This window comes from Globicephala melas, chromosome 18 (assembly GCF_963455315.2).
Source record: "Globicephala melas chromosome 18, mGloMel1.2, whole genome shotgun sequence".
Taxonomy (NCBI): domain Eukaryota; kingdom Metazoa; phylum Chordata; class Mammalia; order Artiodactyla; family Delphinidae; genus Globicephala; species Globicephala melas.
The window spans coordinates 17,939,833-17,961,272 of record NC_083331.1 but is presented as its reverse complement, the minus strand read 5'-3'; the positions used below and the strand labels follow the sequence as shown (position 1 = coordinate 17,961,272).

Genomic DNA, 21,440 nt, shown 5'->3' with positions numbered 1-21,440 from the left:
TGCACTGTAGTAGAAACTATCAGTTGATCTTTAAATATAAACATTTTACCCTCTATGTCAGTATAATATTATATACCAGTATAACCCCTTAGATTTTTTCTTCATTCTGAGTTTTTTTCCTTCCAGTTTTATTAAAATATAATTGACATTCAGCACTGTATAAATTTCAGGTGTACAGCATAATGATTCAACTTACATACATCATGAAATGATTATCACAATAAGTTTAGTGAACATCCATCATTGCATATAGATACAAAATTAAAGAAACAGAGAAGAAAAGAATATATTTTTCCTTGTGATGAGAACTCAGGATTTATTCTCTTAATAACTTCCATACATAATATACAGCAGTGTTACTTACATTTATCATGTTGTACCTTACACCTCTAGTACCTACTTATAGTACACTTGGAAGTTTGTATCTTTTGACTGTCTACATCCAGTTCCCTCTCTGCAGTACCCCTGCCTCTGGTAACCACAAATCTGATCTCTTTTTCTGAGTTTCTTTGTTTGTTTTTGAAGTATAATTGACCTACAACACTGTTAGTTTCTGTTTTACAACACAGTGATTCAACATTTCTATACATTTCAAAATGATCACCACAGGACTTCCCTGGTGTCCAGCGGTTAAGACTGAGCTCTCAATGCAGAAGGCCCGGGTTGGATCCCTGGTCAGGGAACTGGATCCCACATGCCGCAACTAAGAGCCTGCATGCTGCAACTAAAAGATCCTGCACACCGCAGTGAAGATCCCGTGTGCCGCAACTAAGACCTGGCGCAGCCAAATAAATAAATAAATATTTAAAATATATATATTAAAAAACCCAAAATGATCACCACAATAAGTCTAGTTATGATATGTCACCATACAAAGGTATTACATAGTTATTAACTATATTCTCTACACTGTACCTTTCACACCCAACTGGAAGTTTGTACCTCAATCTCCCTCAGCAATTTCTTCCCCCTCCAACGCCAACCCACCTCCCCTCTGGCAACCACCTGTTTGTTCTCTGTATCTATAACTCTGTTTCTACTTTATATTTGTTCATTTGTTTTGTTTTGTTTTTTAGATTCCACATATAAGTGAAACCACACAGTATTTGCCTTTCTCTGACTTATTTCTCTTAGCATAATGGACCTCTAGGTCCATCCATGTTGCTGCAAATGGCAAGATATCATTCTTTTTTATAACTGAAATGGATTGGTGGTTGCCAGAGGTAGAGGGTGGGGTGTCACCCCTTAGTTTAAGTCTAGAGGGATCCAAGGTTGGTCAGAGGCTCTAGAAAGTGAACGAAGAGTTCAAGACAACAGACTCAACAATTATCAGTTGCATAAAACCCGGAATCAATTTAAACGTACTTACAAAGAGCCTACGAGTGCATCACAGACCATGTTTAGGATTCTTCATGAAGCTTTTACATTAGCTTTTTTGGTCTATTCATGTATTTTAATAAAAATGTTATTATTTTACCTCATACCTTATCTGTCTTTCTGTCTTGCTTTTCCAAAACGGCCATGTTGTCTTTCAGAATTTTCACGATTTCTGCTGGATTTTTGTGCGATTTACTAAACAAAGGCATTTTTTTCATCTATAGAAATCTCTTCTTCCAATGTGGAATGCTAAAAACAAACAAACAAATAAACAAAAATTATAATTATAATTCTTAACATGATTAAATTGTTATACCAAAATGTCTTATAAGTTTTCAATAACCAATTCAGTAATATGAAACATTAAAATCAGTCAAACTAAAACAAGTTTCATTGGGACTTCCCTCGTGGTCCAGCATTTAAGACTCTGTGCTCCCAATGCAGAGGGCCCAGGTTCGATCCCTGGTCAGGGAACTAGATCCCACATGCCGCAACTAAAGGTCCCCCATGCCACAACTAAAGATCCCACATATCATCTAAAGAATCTGCATGCTGCAACTAAAGATCCTGCGTCCAGCAACTAAGACCCAGCGAAGCCAAATAAATAAATACATAAATATTAAAAAAATAAAACAAGTTTCACGAAGTTTTGTGCCAAATTTAAATTAATATAAAATATTTTAAGAAAGATATTTTTTAAAGTTTACCTAAAAGTTTTTACTCAAAGTTTAAAATCTTTCCTAAAATAGAAATTCAAGATTTATGCAAGAAGGGGAAAAGGAGTATTTTTAGAGAATAACCTGATATTTAAAACTAGGTATTTTGACTAAAGAGAGTGATGATGATGATGGTGATAATAATAATCATAGATAAAATAAAACATGTAAAACAAAAGTGGGATTAGGATCCACATACTTTGGTAAAGCAATGTTTAAAAACATGCCACTCCACAGCAATCACAAAATTACAATGTAAAATTGTTTAGAATCCGTTTTTTATTTACTCTTCAAACATTCAGCTGGCATACTCACTGACGAAATGAGGACTACCATGATGGGGGGTGAGGTGGGAGGGGAAGAGGAAAATCAGTTCTTCTTTTTGAGAACATCTATTTACATAGAGCAGAGAAAGCCAAATATAGCTGTCATTGCCCTATTTACACTAAAAATGTGTTTTTTTTTTTTAGAAAAAAATCTAAAATTAAAGGCTCCAGTTAGTAGAGGCATATTCATTTACTTTACATTTATTAGCAAAAATATTTCAAACATTACAGAAATATGATGTGATAAATCAAAGGCTCCCATTAACCAGTCATCCAGAGGCAACAACTATTATCAGTTTTGATACATATTCCTCCTGAATTTTTTCTATGTATATAAAAATATATTTTTTAAAACCAAAATAGAATAAATACTAAATATAGTATTTTTCAACTTTTCCCCACTTTTTATATCTTGAATATCATTCTATGAGTATATATTTAGATGCACTACAATATTTTTATAGCAATATCCATTATACAGACATATTATGTAATTACTTCTAGTATTTGGTAATTTCTTATTAAATTATTATATAATTTATTTTACCAATACCTTTATTTTTTTTTTTTTACCAATACCTTTATTGATAGACTTTTGGGTTAATTCCATTTTTCCTCATATTTTTCTTATTAACAATGATGCAATTAATCAATAAAGAATATTACACACAAATGTACACAGCAGTCGATAGCAATACTCTAAACAGTTATTCCTCTGGCATATCCTTGGCTATGGTTCTAAATATTTACTTCATCTCCCTAGACTCCTACTTCCCAAATCTGGTTCCCTAGGACTTCTGTCAAATCTCTGAGTTACCTTATACGCTTTCAAAAACTTTCTTCAGTATTTGTTGTTTGTGATCAAGAATAATGCTAAGTGGCACTCAACATACCTGCTAAACAAACAGGAGGTACTTAAACCCCCAAATTGTTCTGAGTTGGTAATTCATCCGCTATGATTCCGAAGTTATCACCCTTGTCTGCATGTCATTTGCTCTATCTGTAAAATGAGTGTTCTGTTTTTTAACTGTGAATTCACCTAGTCATATCATTTAACTCATATTTTTTTTCATCTCATTCACCAAGATATCAAGAAAAATTTTGCCAAATGTTTTGGGAAAGCCCAGATACATTATATTTATTTGTTAGTACCAGTTTAGTTACCTTATTTTATTTTTTAATACATCCCCATGACTCACTTATTTTGTAACCAGAAGTTTGTACCTTTTGACCCCCTTCACCCATTTCATCCACACCCCACCCTCCACCTCTGGCAACAACCAATTTGTTCTGTGTACTTATGAGCTTGGTTTTTGGTGTTTTTAGATTCCACATATAAGTGAGATCATATGATATATGTCTTTTTCTGATTTATTTCACTTAGCTTAATGCCCTCAAAGGCCCATCCATGTTGCCACAAATGGCAAGATTTCATTCTTTTTATGGCTGAATAATATTCCATTATACACACACACACACACACACACACACACACACACACACAGAACATATGCTTTATCTGTTCATCCATTAATGGGCACTTAGGTTGTTTCCATATCTTGGCTATTGTAAATAATGCTGCAGTAAACATGAGGGTGCATATTTCTTTATGAATTAGCATTTTCATGTTCCTCAGATAAGTACCCAGAAGTGGAATTGCTATATCATATGGTAGTTCTATTTCTAATTTTTTGAGGAAACTTTATACTGCAAGGGGGATTCTTAAAGAAAGATAGAGCATGATATTTTGAATTAGATAGGCCAAATATAGCGAGCTCTAGCATATTCATCACTGGTCCACACCCATTCTAACTCCATCAAGGCCAAAGATAAAGTATGTAAGATGGAGTCCTGAAAATGGTGCTTCCTTGGGATAAAGTGGTAATAGTAATAAATTCTATGTCAGAGTTATAGAACACACATTATATTTCAACAACACAAGAAGCAGGAACAGGAGAAGATGCCATGCTAAGTCCAACGGACTGACACCAGGTGAATGCCTCCTGGGCACTGAAAGCTGTGGTGGGGTTGCACACATCAGCCTGCCCTCCGGCGTTAGTGCTGACAGCAGGCCATGCAGCACACAAATATCAGAGGACTGACATGGGCCCTATTGTACTTTTCCACTTTCCAAAGTAAGTGAACAGAATAAACAACAAATAAATAGTTTCTACTAAAAAAAAAAAAAAAAGCACAAGCAAAGGGGAGAAATGCCCTGTGGACTTCGACAGGAAAGGTTACTTCCAAAATTAATTCTCTGTAGGAGATAGAATAGATATAATTGGTAAAATAAAAATTAAAAAAAGGAAGAGAAGAACTTAGACAAAAAGAGAGTTGGTCAAGATAAAAGATCAAAAACACATAATATACACACATATACAGAAACACCCCAAAATGCAGCATGGCAATCCAAATCTGCATACAGCAGAAATGACCCCACAGAAAATTGATTGAGGACAACCAAAAGGTACACAATTAGTTAGTCTATATTTATTCATTCAGAAAATATTTACTGAGCACCTGTAAGGTGTGAGGCGTTGCACTAGTAAATGCAAAATAAGCTTCAGAGGGTGCACAATGTAGTGGGAGACACAGCCACACAAAGGGTTTTGCCAGAATGCCAGAAAAGGTTAAACAAACTTAAATGATGGAGAAAAGGTACTTGGTGTGTGTTCGTGTGTATGTGTGTATAGTATATATTATGGAAATATGGAGAAGATACAGTGTTCTATCTATAAAAACGGGTACTACAACAATGAAAAGAGGTGGAGGAAGACAACAAATGCAAAAGGAACTAAAAAATGGAGAGAAACAACAAAGATAAAACAGCCTAAGCAGAAAAAAAGATCTAAATGTGGTCATTTACAGAATTTTTCTAGTTGAGATTAATGATGAGACTCCAAATTCAGTGCCTTGTGGCTTTTAGAAGAAACCAACATTCTTCTCTTAAAGCTCATTCCTACAAAATGACTGTTAACAACAAAAAGGATAAAAATTAAGCTGTCTTTGGACTTCCATAAAACTACATGTCATAAAACCATGGAGAGAATCTACAGAGTTCTGAAAGGGAAAGTCTATAACCTCACAATTAAGTCTCTAGCCAACATATTTATGTGTGAATAGACCGTGTACACCTACTAAAATTCTTACAAAAAGATGAGATGGAGTCAAACCCACAAGAGTTCAAGAAAATAAATGCTAAAAACCAGAAATAGTTCTTGAAAGGGAGCCTTGATAGTGCTGGCAGAACATTTGGGAGGGTGCAAATCTACAATGCATTCATGTAGGAATAAAAATAAATAAGGATTCAACTAAATAAGTTAAAAAGGAAACTGCCTCAAAAATCTCAAGAAAAGAATGATGGAAATAACAATAGAATTAGAAATAACTGAATCAGAAAAGTAAAAGAAAAAGAAAATCTCTGGTACTTTTTGGTGCCTGTTTTTTCTGGTGCTAGACCTGTCTGCTCTCCTTCTCACCCCACCCTACCAAAAGGGTGGGAACATGACCCAGGCGGGGCCAGAGTATTCCTTCCACTGCCCTGGCTACAGCAATTGGCTCACAAATGGATTGTGACACCATCAAGCTAATCAAAATGCTTCAACAGGACCTTTTCCCCTAGGTGTTTTAATTTAATTTAGTTTAAATGAAATATTTAGGGCATCTAGAAGAAGAAATAGAGAACAATGTAACAAGTTGCTGTATATTTACCACCCAGCTTAAAAAATAAAACAACTAAAGCAACGCTCTTGGTACAATTTTCTGATCCCATTTCCCTCTGGCTCATACTGTACCTATTTATCATTACCCTTACCTATATATGCTTTCACACTTCTACTAATATTACAGACAATATGTGATATTGTTGTGTATGCTTTAAAGCGTTATAGAAATGGTATTACATGGCCAGTTTCTTTTTTTCTCCCTCAACACTGTGTTTATGAGATTTATTTGTGTTAATACACAAATCTCACGTGCTGTATAGCATCCCACTGTATGACTATACCACAATTTATTTATCAGTTCTCCGAGTTCTAATTGTTTTCAATTGTTTATTATTACACGCATGATCATAACACAGATTCTTTTGCCAGTCTACTTATACATTTGTATGAGAATTTCTCTAGGGCAGTGGTTTCAACTTTTTAAATAGTGACTTGTAGTAAGAAATGCATTTTATATTGTGATCCAGAGCAAAGGAATGTATAAATGATTGTATAATTGTTTCATGAAACAATACTTGCCCTCTGGATAGATTCCATTCTGTTCTATCTGTTCTATCCTACATTATTTTTTTAAAAAGTGCTGATCATTATCCATTAATTCACTACCTGCTAATTAGTATGCAAGATGTCATTACAGGGGGAAGCTAGATGAAGGGTATACAGGATCTCTCTGTATTGTTTCTTATAACTGCATGTGAATCTTTAGTTATCTCAAAATAAAAAGTTAAAAATAAAGAATCCATCACTATGGAAAATGGACAGTGATAATCCAACATAAGGATAATTACTGTTCCTGAAGTAGAAAACTAACAAATGAAAGACGTACTTAAAGATGTACAAGATGTGTCTATTTGTCTACTCAATCCTTCAGCAAGCCACCCTTTTAATTGTATACAGCCACAGAACTATTTCTGGAATGTGGCTCAGCTAATGTTAATGGTAATATCTGAATGAGATTTGTGATACATCTAAAATTTTTTCATCTTGATATTTTTCTGTATTATCTATAATAGTGGGGAATAAACCCATGTAACTAAGAAAAGAACCGAATAGAAAAACCTATTTTGTTTTTGAATAGAAAAACTGAATATCATTAAAATGTCAATAATCCTAAAGTCCATAATTTGATACAATTCCAGTCACAAGTCCAAAAAAGTTTTTAGTAACTAAATTAAGCCAAGAATACCAAAAAAAACTCACAAGGATAACGAGTTTTAAAAAGGAAGATTTCTTACGAGGGAATGAAATTAAACGTGCTATCAAGTGCTATAAGTGAAAGTGACACAAGAAAAACAGACCAATGGAACAAAAGAGGCCAGATATAGATGTTACTATAAGTGACTTTCAAACTTCTGGTTGTAAAATAATTTCTCTAATTTTAGAAGTGATGAAATAAATCTCAAAAAAAAAAGACTGACAAATCAGTTAATATAAATATGTTACAAATCTAATAAATTGTTTTGAATTTTTATGGATAAAATAATAAAAACATTGTAGGCAAACAACAAATAAGAGAATTCTGTGACATGAATATGAAAGACAGAGGGCTAATATCATTATAAAAGGAGATCTAAGACAAATAAGAAAATCATTAAGAAATAATGCATAGATATTAGAAAACCGCAAAGGAGGAAATACAGTTAAACACATAGTAAATGTTTATTCTCTATAATGGAAAAATGCAAACTTAAAGTGAAGGACTATTTTGCCCATCATATAACAAAGTTTTTTGTTGTTGTTTTGAGAAAATTCAATTCTATTGATGGTGAGATGCAACAGGCCCTCTCTTTTCTTACTGGTGGAAGTATAAATTGGATAATAATTTGGCAATATGGATCTAGAGCCTTTAAATATTCACAACCTCTGACTTTAGTAATTCTGCTTCTATCAATCTGTCCTAAGAAAATAAACTAATTAAGGTTACCTTTATAACTTTTTTTTCCATATTTTAACATCTCTAAAATGTGCATGTGTCTTACAATTGATGGAACCTTATACTAACTGGCAGGGTTTTTTTTTGTTTTTGTTTTTTTTCTTTCTTAGTGGTACAAGAGTATATGCCTTACAACCAATGGCTTCTTAGATTTGATGAAATATAGTATATGGCTATGAAAATGTTTACAAAGAATGTGAAATAAAATGTACATGTTAAAAAAACACCATCCCATAATATAGAGCATAACTACAACTATGTAAAAGCAAACAAAACCACAAATACACAAAACCTATGCATAGAAAAAATCATTTAAAAAAGTTAACAGTGATTGCCTCTGGGTAGCTGGCTTATAAATACTTAGTTTTCTTCTTCCTTCAAAGTTTCTCTTTTGTCCCCAAACTTTGTTCAATAGATCATGCAAATGTTTTTACAATGGAAACACCTTCTCATAAATGATACTTTTAATGACTAAATCACCATTTTTTAAAGTTCAAACTGTGGAATATCTGATCATCATGTCTTTTCAAAGCACTAGTCAAACAAATATGATTTACTTGGCTATGAAATTTCATTAAGAGTAGCACTTGGCTCAGATTCTGGAGAGAAAGCCAAAAAAAATTCTTCAGCTCTGCTCCCAGGGAACTCAGGCCCTGTAGATTTTTAGTAGACTTTGCCAGCTTGGCAGCATTCCCTTTCCTAAGGCACAGTAGAATATTTCATATTCCTAACTTATGTGTGAGCGCCTCTAAAGATGACCCAAAGTCAATCACTCAAATACCTCATCTGAACATGTTCAGTGACGTAAGTGGAGAGGAGTGTGTTTGAAGGGGGCCAGGGAAAGGGAAGCTAGGAGAAGAGGTCATTTGGGGCATTAAATACCCTCACTGTTATCCCTTAAAGTATTTTAAAGGGGAATAAATGTCTATCTGTAGGTGGCTAATGAGTATCTCTAGGCCTTTATGTCTAACCTCCAAATGTGCTGTTCAATAATAGTTTTCAGTTCAAAGATTTTCCACGAAAGCTTAATGGAGTGGGAAATTTATCACTGAAGACAAGAGAAGTCTCAAGATTTCCATAGGTAAAACCATAAAAAATATAACCAAACTGCTAACTCATTGTAAGAAAGTCAACTCAAAAATGAGCCTTGTTTTCCTTCACATAGGTTATTTTACAATGAACAATAAGTAAGAAAGGAAGATTTCCAAAAGCCTTTCACAGAGCTTGCTAATTTAAACTTAGTCACAGGTACCTTCGCTCAAACTAAGAAAATTAAACCATCACATTAAAATAAATTTCAAGAAAGTTCAGAAATTACCATTCTTTTATGTTTTATTCCAAATAGGACTCACAGATAGAAATAATGCAATCAAAAAGTACACCTATGGCAAATAATTGGGCCAATAAGATTCATTTTTAAAAATCAACGGGATGGAGATTACATGAGTATATGTATTTGTCAATATTCAGTGAACTGTTCTCTTAAAATGGGTACATTTCATTGAATGTAAATTTTAAAATAAAAAAAAGTACACCTAAACGTTCTACTGTATTTGTTGCATCCCAAATAGGCCTCTTCCCACCACAAAATCATTGATTACCTTCACAGATATAATAAACTACAAAGCATATCATTATTGTTATATATGTTATGATATCAAATCCATTATAAAACATATTACATATGTCAAAGTACCTTCCAATCAATGCCCGCTATCCCTCAACCATTCCATTTTAAAATATACTTCCTAGATGTAATTAGAAGACACCACAATTGCATTTTGTACTTGAAGACCTATAGAAACGAGTGAAAATCAGTGGACAAAGTATAAATAAGAACTTTCACTGATCATCCTTTTTCTCAGTTCAAAATGACTAAGAATGGACCTGTTTTTATAAGTTTTGTTAACAGAGTTTGAGGGAGCACCATTTTCAAAAATGAACAATTTACATAGAAATGAAAAACTTGTAAGAAGTGTTTTATGTACCCTTACTCATTTGGAAGCCTTGATCAGACTTACATCAGAATAAAAACTCTTTTACAAGAAAAAAACCCATGTCCTTGGGAATTGCTCCTTAATTCTAATGTATTGTAACCACTGAAACAATTTAAAAATAGAACTAGTTTATGAAATTAGGAAGACATACAACTACCAATTTATTATTATAAATATTAACCTACTAGACTACTGTTCCAGGAAAAACAACCAGAAACTTCATTCACAGTAATGTTTCTGTTGACAGCTCCAGTCATTTGTTGGAGTTAAAATTTTCTACATCTATTAGCTAATAAAGATTGTCAATGGATAATAATTTTACATTTGAATTTCATAATCTCAATTTATAGCAGAGATCTGAAGCTAGGTCAGTATTCTCAAAGACTAGGAAGTGTAATCAAAGCATCAGTTCTCACTGAAATTCACAAATGGCTATTTTTCACAACAGAATTATCAAGGGAAACTTGTAATTCTTTTTTTTGGGGGGGCGTGTCTTTCTTTTAAGCACATACATATACAAAATCATCATCAAATTTTGGTTAGATACTGTTACTGGTATTAAGGCAAAGTTTATAGTTACAGTGTGAAATACAACCATTTCATAGCTTCAGTAAGCCCTGTGCCTATCTATGAACTCTCAATCTATAAAACATTAACATGGGAGAGTAAAGATGCATGTGATTTAGCTGAAATTATCTCTCATCCTATAGACTTCCAGGATTGTAAAGTTCTTCTGGATGGGTAAGTTAATATGACCTCTCATCCTTCCACAGCTGGAAGAGACTAGATGAGTTTCTGCTGGAAATTTAAGACATATAAGTCATAAAATTAAATATTTATTATTTCATTTAGAAACAGCAAAGATTTCATCTTAAACAAACTATTTTAATTACCAGTGGAACACTAAGTATGTCCATAATTAAAAAGCATGCTAACAGAGATTTTTTCCTTGTTAAGGGAATCTCAGCTAAATATTATCTTTAAGCTGCATTATAAATCTATACATGCATGTACACAGACATCCATACCTCAGAAATGGAAAATTGTCCAAACTATTCCACATTATTTCATTCAATCATTCAACAAATATTTATTAAGCACCTATTATATGCCACTTGGAACTACTCAAAATCATTACTTTTAAAATATGATTTGAAATAGAACATAGAAAGTATTTTTTGATCAGATGGAAAGGTTTTTCTGCCTCTAAAAATCATCTAAGTATAATCTGCATTCATTGTATTGTTTATTTCATTACATATGTTTACTGCAGTACTAACTTTAACATTTTATATCTTGGCCTTTTAGAGAAACTTTTTTTAAAAAATTGAAGTATAGTTGATTTACAATATTGTGTTGGTTTCAGGTATACAGCAAAGTGATTCAGTTATATCTACATATATATATTTTCCAGATTATTATCCATTATTGTAGAGAAACTTTTAGGGCCAGCGTAACTAAACTTAATTTGGATAGACCTAATTTGAGTTTTCCGAATAGGCCACATTTCTTCATATGGGTCCTAGTACACATATGCAAATACATAATTCTTCTGAGTTAAAGTTGACACCTTACTTCAGAATGTCCCATGTACTCAAGATATCAAGCTTGTAAATTGCCTCCCCTCATCACCATCCTTACTCATTCAAGATTACCCCCAAGTTACACCACAGTCTTCTCTTTTTCTCTTAACAGTTAGGCCTATTCTGTACTACTATTGCTTTGTTTGCTTCTTAAAATTCAATTTTTGGCTCTCTCTTTCTCGTAATGAAAACTGTGTGCCCCTAAACCCCTTTCCTTTTTGGGGTACCTTGGAAAAACTACTCAGTTCCATTTTTGTAAACCAAAGAAAGAGTTCAGTCCCTATCTGGTAACTATTTATTAGGTACCTACTTATATGCCAGACACTGGGCTAGATCTCAGAAATGGCTGATAAGCATAAAAGCAATGGCTAGAAATATTCCTGTAGCAAGGAAAAGAAAAATCACTGATTTTAATATAAGATTAGATCTCATAAACAGTGCAATTTATCTTGGAAGCTCATAAAAGTACCTAGAAATGCTGTTTATAAACATACTGCTTTTCTTCAAGTATTAATATTTAGGAAAAATAATGTCTTATGCAACTTGTAATTGTTTTTATATTTAGTTTCATCACTGTAATTGATTTTCTAATATTTTTCAGGGTGGTGATGGTTTTTCTATTGTGTAAGTGAAATACAAACTTAGGCTATAATAAACACCAAGCAATCATTATCTGTTAAATTGTTTCCCAGAGAAGATGGTTCCCAAATTCCCAACAACCCACTCACAAATAAACTTCTAAGGTACAAAACACTTGGAAATTGGGGATGGCTTATTTTTTATTTCTATATTTACAATCCTATAGGCTTAAGAAATGGTGCCACTACTAAGATAATACCAATGAATTACTAGTTTAAAATAAAAAATTATTTGGAAGATTGTGAAGCTATGTGTAAATCTTCCATCAGTCTAAGGACTGAGTGTGGGAAATTCTGTAAAGAAGTAAAATTTGGTTTGTGATATAATCTCTATTGTATTTACTTTTGACTTCAAGTATAAGATACTAGTCCTAAAAAGGTTTTCACAGACAAGCTGAGTTTCTTTTTATACACTGGTCAATAGGTTAAAAAAACTCCACAAAACAAAACCTGTTCTACAGGCTTCTGCACACATACAGGAAATATTAGAGAAAGTACAGTAGTTTTACATTATATCTAGAGTACAAACCCTTTTAATAGGTTCATTGACACCTTGCTTAAGTTTTCATTTCTGCTAAGTTGTTCTGCCTTAAAGGACTCACTTGAATCAATAACTAAGGACATCTTTTTTGAGGCTGGCAAACTAGAAACATTGCTTAGAATGATGCATCTTTAAGCAATGACTCACTTCTGCAGCTAACAATATATACTTCCTTCTTACACAGAAGAATGATTACATGCCTTCCATCGATGCCTTTAAAAAAACATATAAAATTAGCATACAATCTCCCAAGTTAAGATTGTACAAATGAAGTTTTTATTGGAATGTGAATATATATTTTAAGAGTTTTTTCTTTTTTCTCTTCTCTATTGTTTACATACATATATGCATCTGGTTAAAATAGTTCTTCAGCAGAACAACAATATTATATAAGAGTTTGGTGCCAGCTATAAGAACAAAATAACTGCCTTATTCCTTAATTTGAAATGTGCATTCATTTTGTATCAAATGGTAAGTTTGATATGTAAATTGTCTAATTTTTATTTTCACTCCAGAACTTTGAAAAAAATCATGTGTCACTTATTGGATCTAACAGAAGCATTCAACATTCAAATTACATATCCCTTTATTTAATGGCATCATTAACATTTCTAATTGAATTATGAGGGAATGCTGTAATTGATAATATCAAACATCACAATGATTATTTTAAATTTACTGAAAATAGACGGAACGAGGTAACTTTTGAATTTTTATTCAGTTGAAAGAGAAACATGAAAAATGGTATCCTGCCACTATTTTATTTTTGGAAACTCTTTGTAAATAAAAACCCATTTCCAAAATAAGATATTCCATGGACACGGAATAGTTGGTAATGATTCAAGTGCCTTAGGCAACAGAGAAGTATTGTTTTGTAGTTGTTTTTTAAAACCTCTCCTAGTAACAGCAGTTTATCATGCACAAAGAAACAAGGTAACAGCACAGTTTAAAATGAAAATATAAGCAATAACTGTAAAACCTCAGCTAAACTAAATTTTAATTCCATCTCTGTGAACCATTATAGGTAACCTGGTTGATACTCACCAAATGTTACAGAAAAGCCCAGGCTCGCCTAAGCAACGAAAAGTAGACACGTGGTGAGGTGCTGAAGACAGCTCTCTCTGGGGCTCAAAGCACTTTAGATGAAGTAGCCTTTATCTTCCATTTAATAGAGGGTGCCTCCTATTACCAAAGCGTGGCAGAGAAGAGTTTCCACAATCCTGTCTTGACTTTCTGTCTCCCTCTTTGAAGAGTAAGTTACCACCGGAAAAAGTTAGCAGAAAATGATCACTGAACACTCACACAGGGCAGCTGTAAATTTCCACTCTCTTTGCTTGCTCTCAGATTCCAAGCCTTGCTTGTCTCTTAATCTGTCACAGGCAGTTCTGTTTCTGGTCAAACCAGCTTGCTTATGCGTTCTCCTCTCCTCCTCTAATGCACTCTTTTAGATACATACCACACAGTCACAGCTCCCTCTTTTTCTTCCTCCTTCCCAATCATGCAATGTCACAAGAATGTGTGTAAAGCAATTAAGTTGAGGCAAATTTAATTCTTGGCCAAAGGAAAAAAAGAGTCTAGGTATAAACAAAATTTTTTTCTCATCAAATTTTTTCCTTTTAAGTCCTATACTTGTTCATGCATGGTTTTGTCAACAAATTAAATTGGTCTGACCATCTTGTTTAAAAATTTAAATAACAAAGGCATGTTGATAGTGATAATAACAGATTCATTTGCTAATATGTTAGATTTCCAGGGAAGATGCTATTCCCAATCATAATAAGAAAGTGTAGCAAGTAAATACACAGTATTATTAATTTAATCTTGAGATTTTAAAAAGCAAGGGAGGTGGGGGGGCGGGGGCGTTGGCACAATGGATAACGCCTCTGACGACGGATCAGAAGAGTCTAAAAAGCAAGGGAGGTGTTAGAATGAGTATTCATAATTTAATTTCAGTGTAATTTTGTGAAAACTTAATTTATTAAAAAATACGGTATATTTTGAAACTTAGAATCAATTTAGTTATAAAAAGGAAATTATAAAGAACATAGAGAAATATTAACACCAAAACTATTAAATGGAGCAGCTTACACCATTTATGTGCAAACCAAATGTAACTATTTGGTGTAGAATGTCTCCCCCTCCCTCCCCACCCCATCACACAAAAGCACTATTTGTCAGGATACGTAATACCTCTTCAATGAGAATTTTAAAAGCTAAAGGTTTCAAAAAACATTTTTTCATTAATATACATGTATAATTATAGAGTAAAATTTCTTAAAATTATGGATCTTTCTGCAAGGTTTGAGGATGAGGAATTAGGTAGAAGACTGAGTGGGATGGCTAGTGACAGGCTTAGATGGCCTTTATTAGATTCTTTGGAGTTAAAAGGTAAGCTTGGAATACATGCTAGCTCTGTGAGGATGCTAGTCAGAGCCTGCTTTGGGGTTTTCTTTTTTTAATTAATTAATTAATTAACTTATTTTTGGTGTTGGGTCTTTGTTGCTGTGCGCGGGCTTTCTCTAGTTGCGGCGAGCAGGGGGTACTCTTCGCTGCGGTGCGTGGGCTTCTCATTGCCGTAGCTTCTCCTGCTGCACCAGCTCTAGGCGTGCGGCTTCAGTGGTTGTGGCACGTGGGCTCAGTAGTTGTGGCTCAATGGGCTCTAGAGCGCAGGCTCAGTAGTTGCGGTGCACGGGCTTAGTTGCTCCGCGGCACGTGGGATCTTCCCGGACCAAAGATCGAACCCGTGTCCCCTGCATCAGCAGGTGGATTCTTAACCACTGAGCCACCAGGGAAGTCCTCTGTTCCAGTTCTTTAGTGCCAAAGACTTTTAGGTTCTCTGTCTCCCACTATGTTTCCACTCAAAAGTCTTGTGCTCTTCTAACAGATCTCCCAATTATAGAGCTGACAGAAATAGTTGTTAGACCTATTATTACTTTAATCTTACTCTCTGCAGAACTAAAATATCTCTAAGAATATGAACTTAAATAAATTGAAAGGTAATTATTTGTACTTAGTTGTTTATCCTTATGAAAAATAAGTGAATGAATCTTGGCTTTATTACTTAATCTATATATCATATATATTAAATATATATTTCTTAACATATATACTTATTTTAAAATATATTTCTTTATCTGGCTTATTTAAAGTACAGTTTAGAAATTTAAATATGTTACAAGGAAATTTTAACACCTAAAAATTAGGCATCAAGAAGACTAGGGCTTCCCTGGTGGTGCAGTGGTTGAGAATCCACCTGCCAATGCAGGGGACACGGGTTCGATCCTTGGTCCGGGAAGATCCCACATGCCACGGAGCAACTAAGCCCGTGCACCACAACTACTGAGCCTGTGCTCTAGAGCCCGTGAGTCACAACTACTGAGCCTGCATGCTGCAACTACTGAAGCCCATGCACCTAGAGCCCATGCTCTGCAACAGGAGAAGCCACCACAGTAAGAAGCCTGCGCACCACAACGAAGAGCAGCCCCTGCTCACCGCAAGTAGAGAAAGCCCGTGTGCAGCAACGAAGACCCAACACAGCCAAAAATAAATAAATAAATAAAAGAAGCCTAGAGATTAGTCTGCTGTTTGTTACTTCAAATTAGTAGTTCTGTAAATCTGGAATCTTATTTCCTATTTTTAAAGAAACAATAAATGGAAATTATCCCAAAACCCTAAAGGGTATTAAGAGCCTACTATCTTCTTAAGATTATACTCAAAGAGTTCTGGTATAACTGAAGAAGTTCAGAATTTGTAAGGGTAGAACTTAGAATAACTATAAGGCTGATTTTTTAAAAGTCACTTTAAAATTAGACTTTATACCAATCTGTGATGGAGTCTAAGGCACAAAATAAAGACAAGTCATCTAATACATAATTAAACAGATTGTCTGCATATGAATGTATGTTTACATTTGATTCCTACTAAATACCATTTTTTAAGATGCATACAAAGAAATCACAAAAAGTGACCTTATATTAGGCCACAAAGACATCAGTAAATTTTCAAAGGAGAAATAGTGCAAACTTCATTCTGTAAATACAACACAATAAAACTAGAAGTTATTTTTAAATTTTTCAGAAGATAAGCAAACTGTTCTTTAAAAATACCCTATTAATACGTGAAAATTAAAAAAGAACATTCTTTCAAAAATTATTTGGACAGAGAATTAAAAGTACAATTATAGGGACTTCTGTTTCAGACTATGATGGAGTAACAGGGACTAGATTTACTCTTCTATCTTACATAATTAAAAAACTGGACAGAATTAATAAAACAATGGTTTTCAGACACTGGACACCAGGCAGCTCAGCCCAGTAATCCCTAAGAGAAAGGAAACAAACAAAGGTAAGCTTCACAATTGTCCCAGTTTGCAGAGCAGGAAGGGGAACCCAAGCAGAGCATGGCAGTCTCCCTGAGTTCAAAAGACAGAGTTGATAATTCAAGAAGGCCAATGTGGCTAAAATTCACAGGGCAAAATACCAGAGAGGGAGAGCTACAAAGAGAGCCCCAGAGATCTGCAAAAAGTTCCCCTCAAATCTTCACTGAGAACTGATCAGTGCACGTCCATGAGAAAACTCTCCAAGGCCAAGGAAAGAACCACTGGAAAGAAGCAGGCTGAAGAATTCCCACTACACACACAGGCTGAGAATAAATAGGTCATGTTCCCAACAGTCAGAATAAAGAAATCTCATAATAAATGGGAGATTGGGTTGAGTACTCAGAAAAATATTGCCTCAGTAGCAGGACCAAATTAGTCCTAAAGGTTGTTCTGGTCCCCCCCAATAGAGGTTACAAGTGAGCTTGAAAGGATCAAATTGTTTCCAAATAACTTAAGTGTATCCTAGAGAAGAATTAAAAATTTTTAGAAATCTAGCACACTACAACATAGAATCCACATGTTTAGCATCCAGTCAAAAAGTACCAGGCATGCCAAAAGCAGGAAAACACATGCATAATAAGGAGAAAAACTTAATAGAAAATAGCTCAGAAATGACACAACTAACAGCATTAGTACAAAAAGACATTAAAACAGCTATTACAAATATACTCCATAAGTTTAAGAAAGTATAAAAAAGCATAAGTATTGTTAAGGAGAGCCCTGGAATATATTAAAAAGACACAAATCAAATTTCTAAATATTAAAACTACAATTTCTGAGATAAAAATTACACCAAATAGGATGAACAGATTAGACACTGCAGAAGAAATAATTAGTAAACTTGAAGACAAAACAGAAGTTATCAAAATGAAACACTGAGGGCTTCCCTGGTGGCGCAGTGGTTGGGAGTCCGCCTGCTGATGCAGGGGACATGGGTTCGTGCCCTGGTATGGGAGGATCCCGCATGCCGCGGAGCGGCTGGGCCCATGGGCCATGGCCGCTGGGCCTGCGCGTCCAGAGCCTGTGCTCCGCAACGGGAGAGGCCACAACAGTGAGAGGTCCGCGTACTGCAAAAAAAAAAAAAAAAAAAAAGAAACACTGAGGGAAAAAAAAGACCAAAAAAAAAAAAAATTAACGAGCATTCCTAACTATGGGAAAACTTCAAGCAGCCTAATGTATGCATTGTTTGAGTCCTAAAAGGAGAGCAGAGAAAAGGGGAAACAGAAAACAATGTTTGAAGAAATAATGACCAAAAATTTTCTAATTTAATGAAAACTAAACTGAGAGAAATGAAAGAAGAAAAATACAAATCTACTACTATAGTCCAAGATATAAATACTCTTCTTTCAATAATTCATAGAAAAAGTAGAAAATCAGTAAGTACATAAAAGACTTGAACAGCACTAAAACCAATTTGATCTGATATATATCAAACATACAAACATAGAAAATATGTTCTCTGATCACATTAACTTAGAAATCAATAATAAAAGATATGAGAAATTCCCAAACATTTGGAAACTAAATAGCACACTACTAAGTAATCTATTGGTCAAAGAAGAAATAAAAGCAGAAATTAGAAATTATTTGGGGGAATTCCCTGGCAGTCCAGTGATTAGGACTGGGCACTTTCATTGCCATAGACCCAAGTTCGATCCCTGGTCAGGGAACTAAGATCCTGCAATCCATGCAGCATGGCCAAAAATTAAAAAGGAAAAGAAAAGAAATTACTTTTAACTGAATGAAAAGGAAAACCTAACAACAAAATCTGTGGGATGCAGGTAAAGAAGTATTTAGAGAGATGTGTTTAACATTAAGCACTTATATTAGAAAAGAAAGCATGCCTCAAGCTAATGACCTCAGCTTCCACCTGAAGAAACTAGAGGCGTTAAGCCCAAAGCAAGCAGAACCAAGAAAATAATAAAGAGCAGAAATCAATAAAGTTAGAAACAGAAAAACAATGAAAAAAATCAATGAAACAGAACCCGATTATTTGAAAAGATCAATAAAATTGCTCAACATCTTACAAGACTGACAAAGAAAAAAAGACAAAAATATCACTATCAGGAATGAAACATTAAACCATAAAAAAGCTATGAGAAAATGCTGATATTTATTTGATCTCTGGGTAAGATAGTTTTTTCAGACCAGATCTATTTAAGAATAATGTTTTAATTTGTTAAGCCCTCCCTCCTCTTCCTTTTTAAAAACTGATTCTGGACTTCTCAAAAGACCAAGACAATTCTGTTACAGAAACTTTTGAGAATGTGTTTTGTGGTGCCATTTAACTTGTTCTTCTATCCCCTGTATTTCCTATAAAAAGGAAGTTAGCTCTGAAAGCATAATAAAACATAAACATTTTTTACACGATAAGTTCATAATGAATCACACCAAGAGGCAACAGTCTCATTGTCCCACTATTAGTGATCTATGTTTGATGACTGAGTTAGGGTAATAATAGCACATTTCTTTATTGAAAAGACATTTCCCTTTTTGACTAGCTAGTAGGGTATAGACTGATATTTTTTTCAACCTGCAAATATGCAATTCTCTCTCAGTGCTTCCTCCAATGATTTTAGTATTCATTGGTGATCCTTCCCTAAATCAATTACTTCACCAGGGTTGCAAACCGGTAATTTTAAAAATTCTATTCTTTCTATGTATATTGGCTGGCACTGTTTTGTAGAGAAGAGCTTCTCCTCAACTATACTTCTAATTGTTTAATTCTCTTTATTTAATTACCAATTTTGAGAGTAGGAAGCTAGTAATATTCACTTCCAATGGTGGCAAAGAGAGATACGTTTTTTTGGTGGGGGAAGTCTTTCTCTTCTCTTGAATATCACTATAGGTTCACAAATTTTTACAAATTCAATGTTTCAATCAATTACAGGCGTTATTCTTTTTGGTGCTGTCCTTGTAGCCTGGGTTGCCCCCCAAAAGCAGGGTCTGAAGCAAAAGCCTCATGTAATATTATTTTAATAAGAAATCCAATCACAATGAGCAGGAATGAGGAAATAGGGGAATAAAACAAAGAAGGAATATGTCAGCCAATATGACAATGCATCATCAAGCTGGCCACCTGTTAAATCTATCAGACTGAAACTCTTAGAAGCTATATGAACTGCATTTCAAGATCACCCCTAGGGTTCGGGGGTGGGAGGGTGGGAAAGGAAGAGGAAGAATTTATCTACTGATTCTCATCTTGGATTGATCAAAGTCTTTCCCCAAAGGGAACTAACTCCCCTACACTTGAGTTTAACTCCTCTATTCTTCCCGGTTGCACATGTGTGGGTCTGGGCACTGAGTGGACCCCAGAGCAGTGGCCACATGGAAGCCCTGTGACACATAGCAAAGGGCTTGCAGAATGACAGGAGATGAAGCTATTAGGTTATGCCTGCATGAGGGTTTGCATAGAGGTGAAATGAGACAAGTGAGTCCTAGAGGATCTGCAATGGTATATAAGAGGTATCTAAAACAATTGCTCAAACTTCCACAAATTAGGCCAGCGGGAGTCCTTTCAAGATAGCTCCTACATCCTTCTGATACAGTTTCAATAATCCTTGAACTTTCATTGCTTTCTTGTTCAACACAATGGTGCAGGCTCACCTTGTATTTACTTTCTCCCAGATCTGGGCCATTTCTCCAGAGAGAAGTTTTCCAAATGTGAGGAACAGTGCACTTACCCTTGCTCAAAAGTGTTTACTTACTGCATCCAGCTCCAAGATCTCTGTTGGTTTTATGCTTTTTAATCAAATTTGAAGTAGCTCCTTATGGTCTAGCATTCTATGGCTCAATTATAAATTTACTCCCCCACCCATCCAGGACATCTAATAAACAAGGCAAAAGGAACACAGGATACCAGGAATAAATACTCCCACATGAAAAAGGGTAAGTGAGGAAACATTAATCTATAATATGTATGATATTTTGCTGGACAGGAAGAGCAAGCTTCCCTGCCTGGGGATGAGTTCCTTAGCTACCAAACTGGTTGCCCCTGGTTCTAATCTCTCTAATCCCTGGGAGAATCCTCCCTATCAATTGTCCTCCAACGTCACATTTGAGAGGGTCATTGTGGATGGTTCATGACTGACAGCTTTCCTGCTGAAGCCAGTCTACCTGTTTGGGGGCCAGATTTAGGGGTCTGGGAGTTGCCAAGGGATGACAGAACTTTATTTCTCAGGCTTGAATTTCTTTGACAATACAACGGTCTTGGATTATCATTTGGC

The 21,440-nt window shown here is 34.6% G+C and overlaps 1 protein-coding gene across 4 annotated transcripts in view; it reads right to left on the bottom strand.

Annotated features, from left to right (window-relative positions):
* The window catches only part of CAB39L (calcium binding protein 39 like), a 100,447-nt gene that overhangs the window by 46,901 nt on the left and 32,106 nt on the right, over positions 1-21,440 (bottom strand). For 2 of the 4 annotated variants that reach the window (XM_030882319.2, XM_030882320.2), the window contains exons 4-5: positions 13,881-14,079; positions 1,485-1,626 (exon numbers count right to left, since the gene is read on the bottom strand). In XM_030882319.2, coding sequence (XP_030738179.1) covers positions 1,485-1,595 — 111 coding nt within the window. In that variant the 5' untranslated portion in view covers positions 1,596-1,626; positions 13,881-14,079. The remainder of the gene's footprint in view (positions 1-1,484; positions 1,627-13,880; positions 14,080-21,440) is intronic. The other 2 variants (XM_030882323.2, XM_030882321.2) reach the window with 1 other exon arrangement.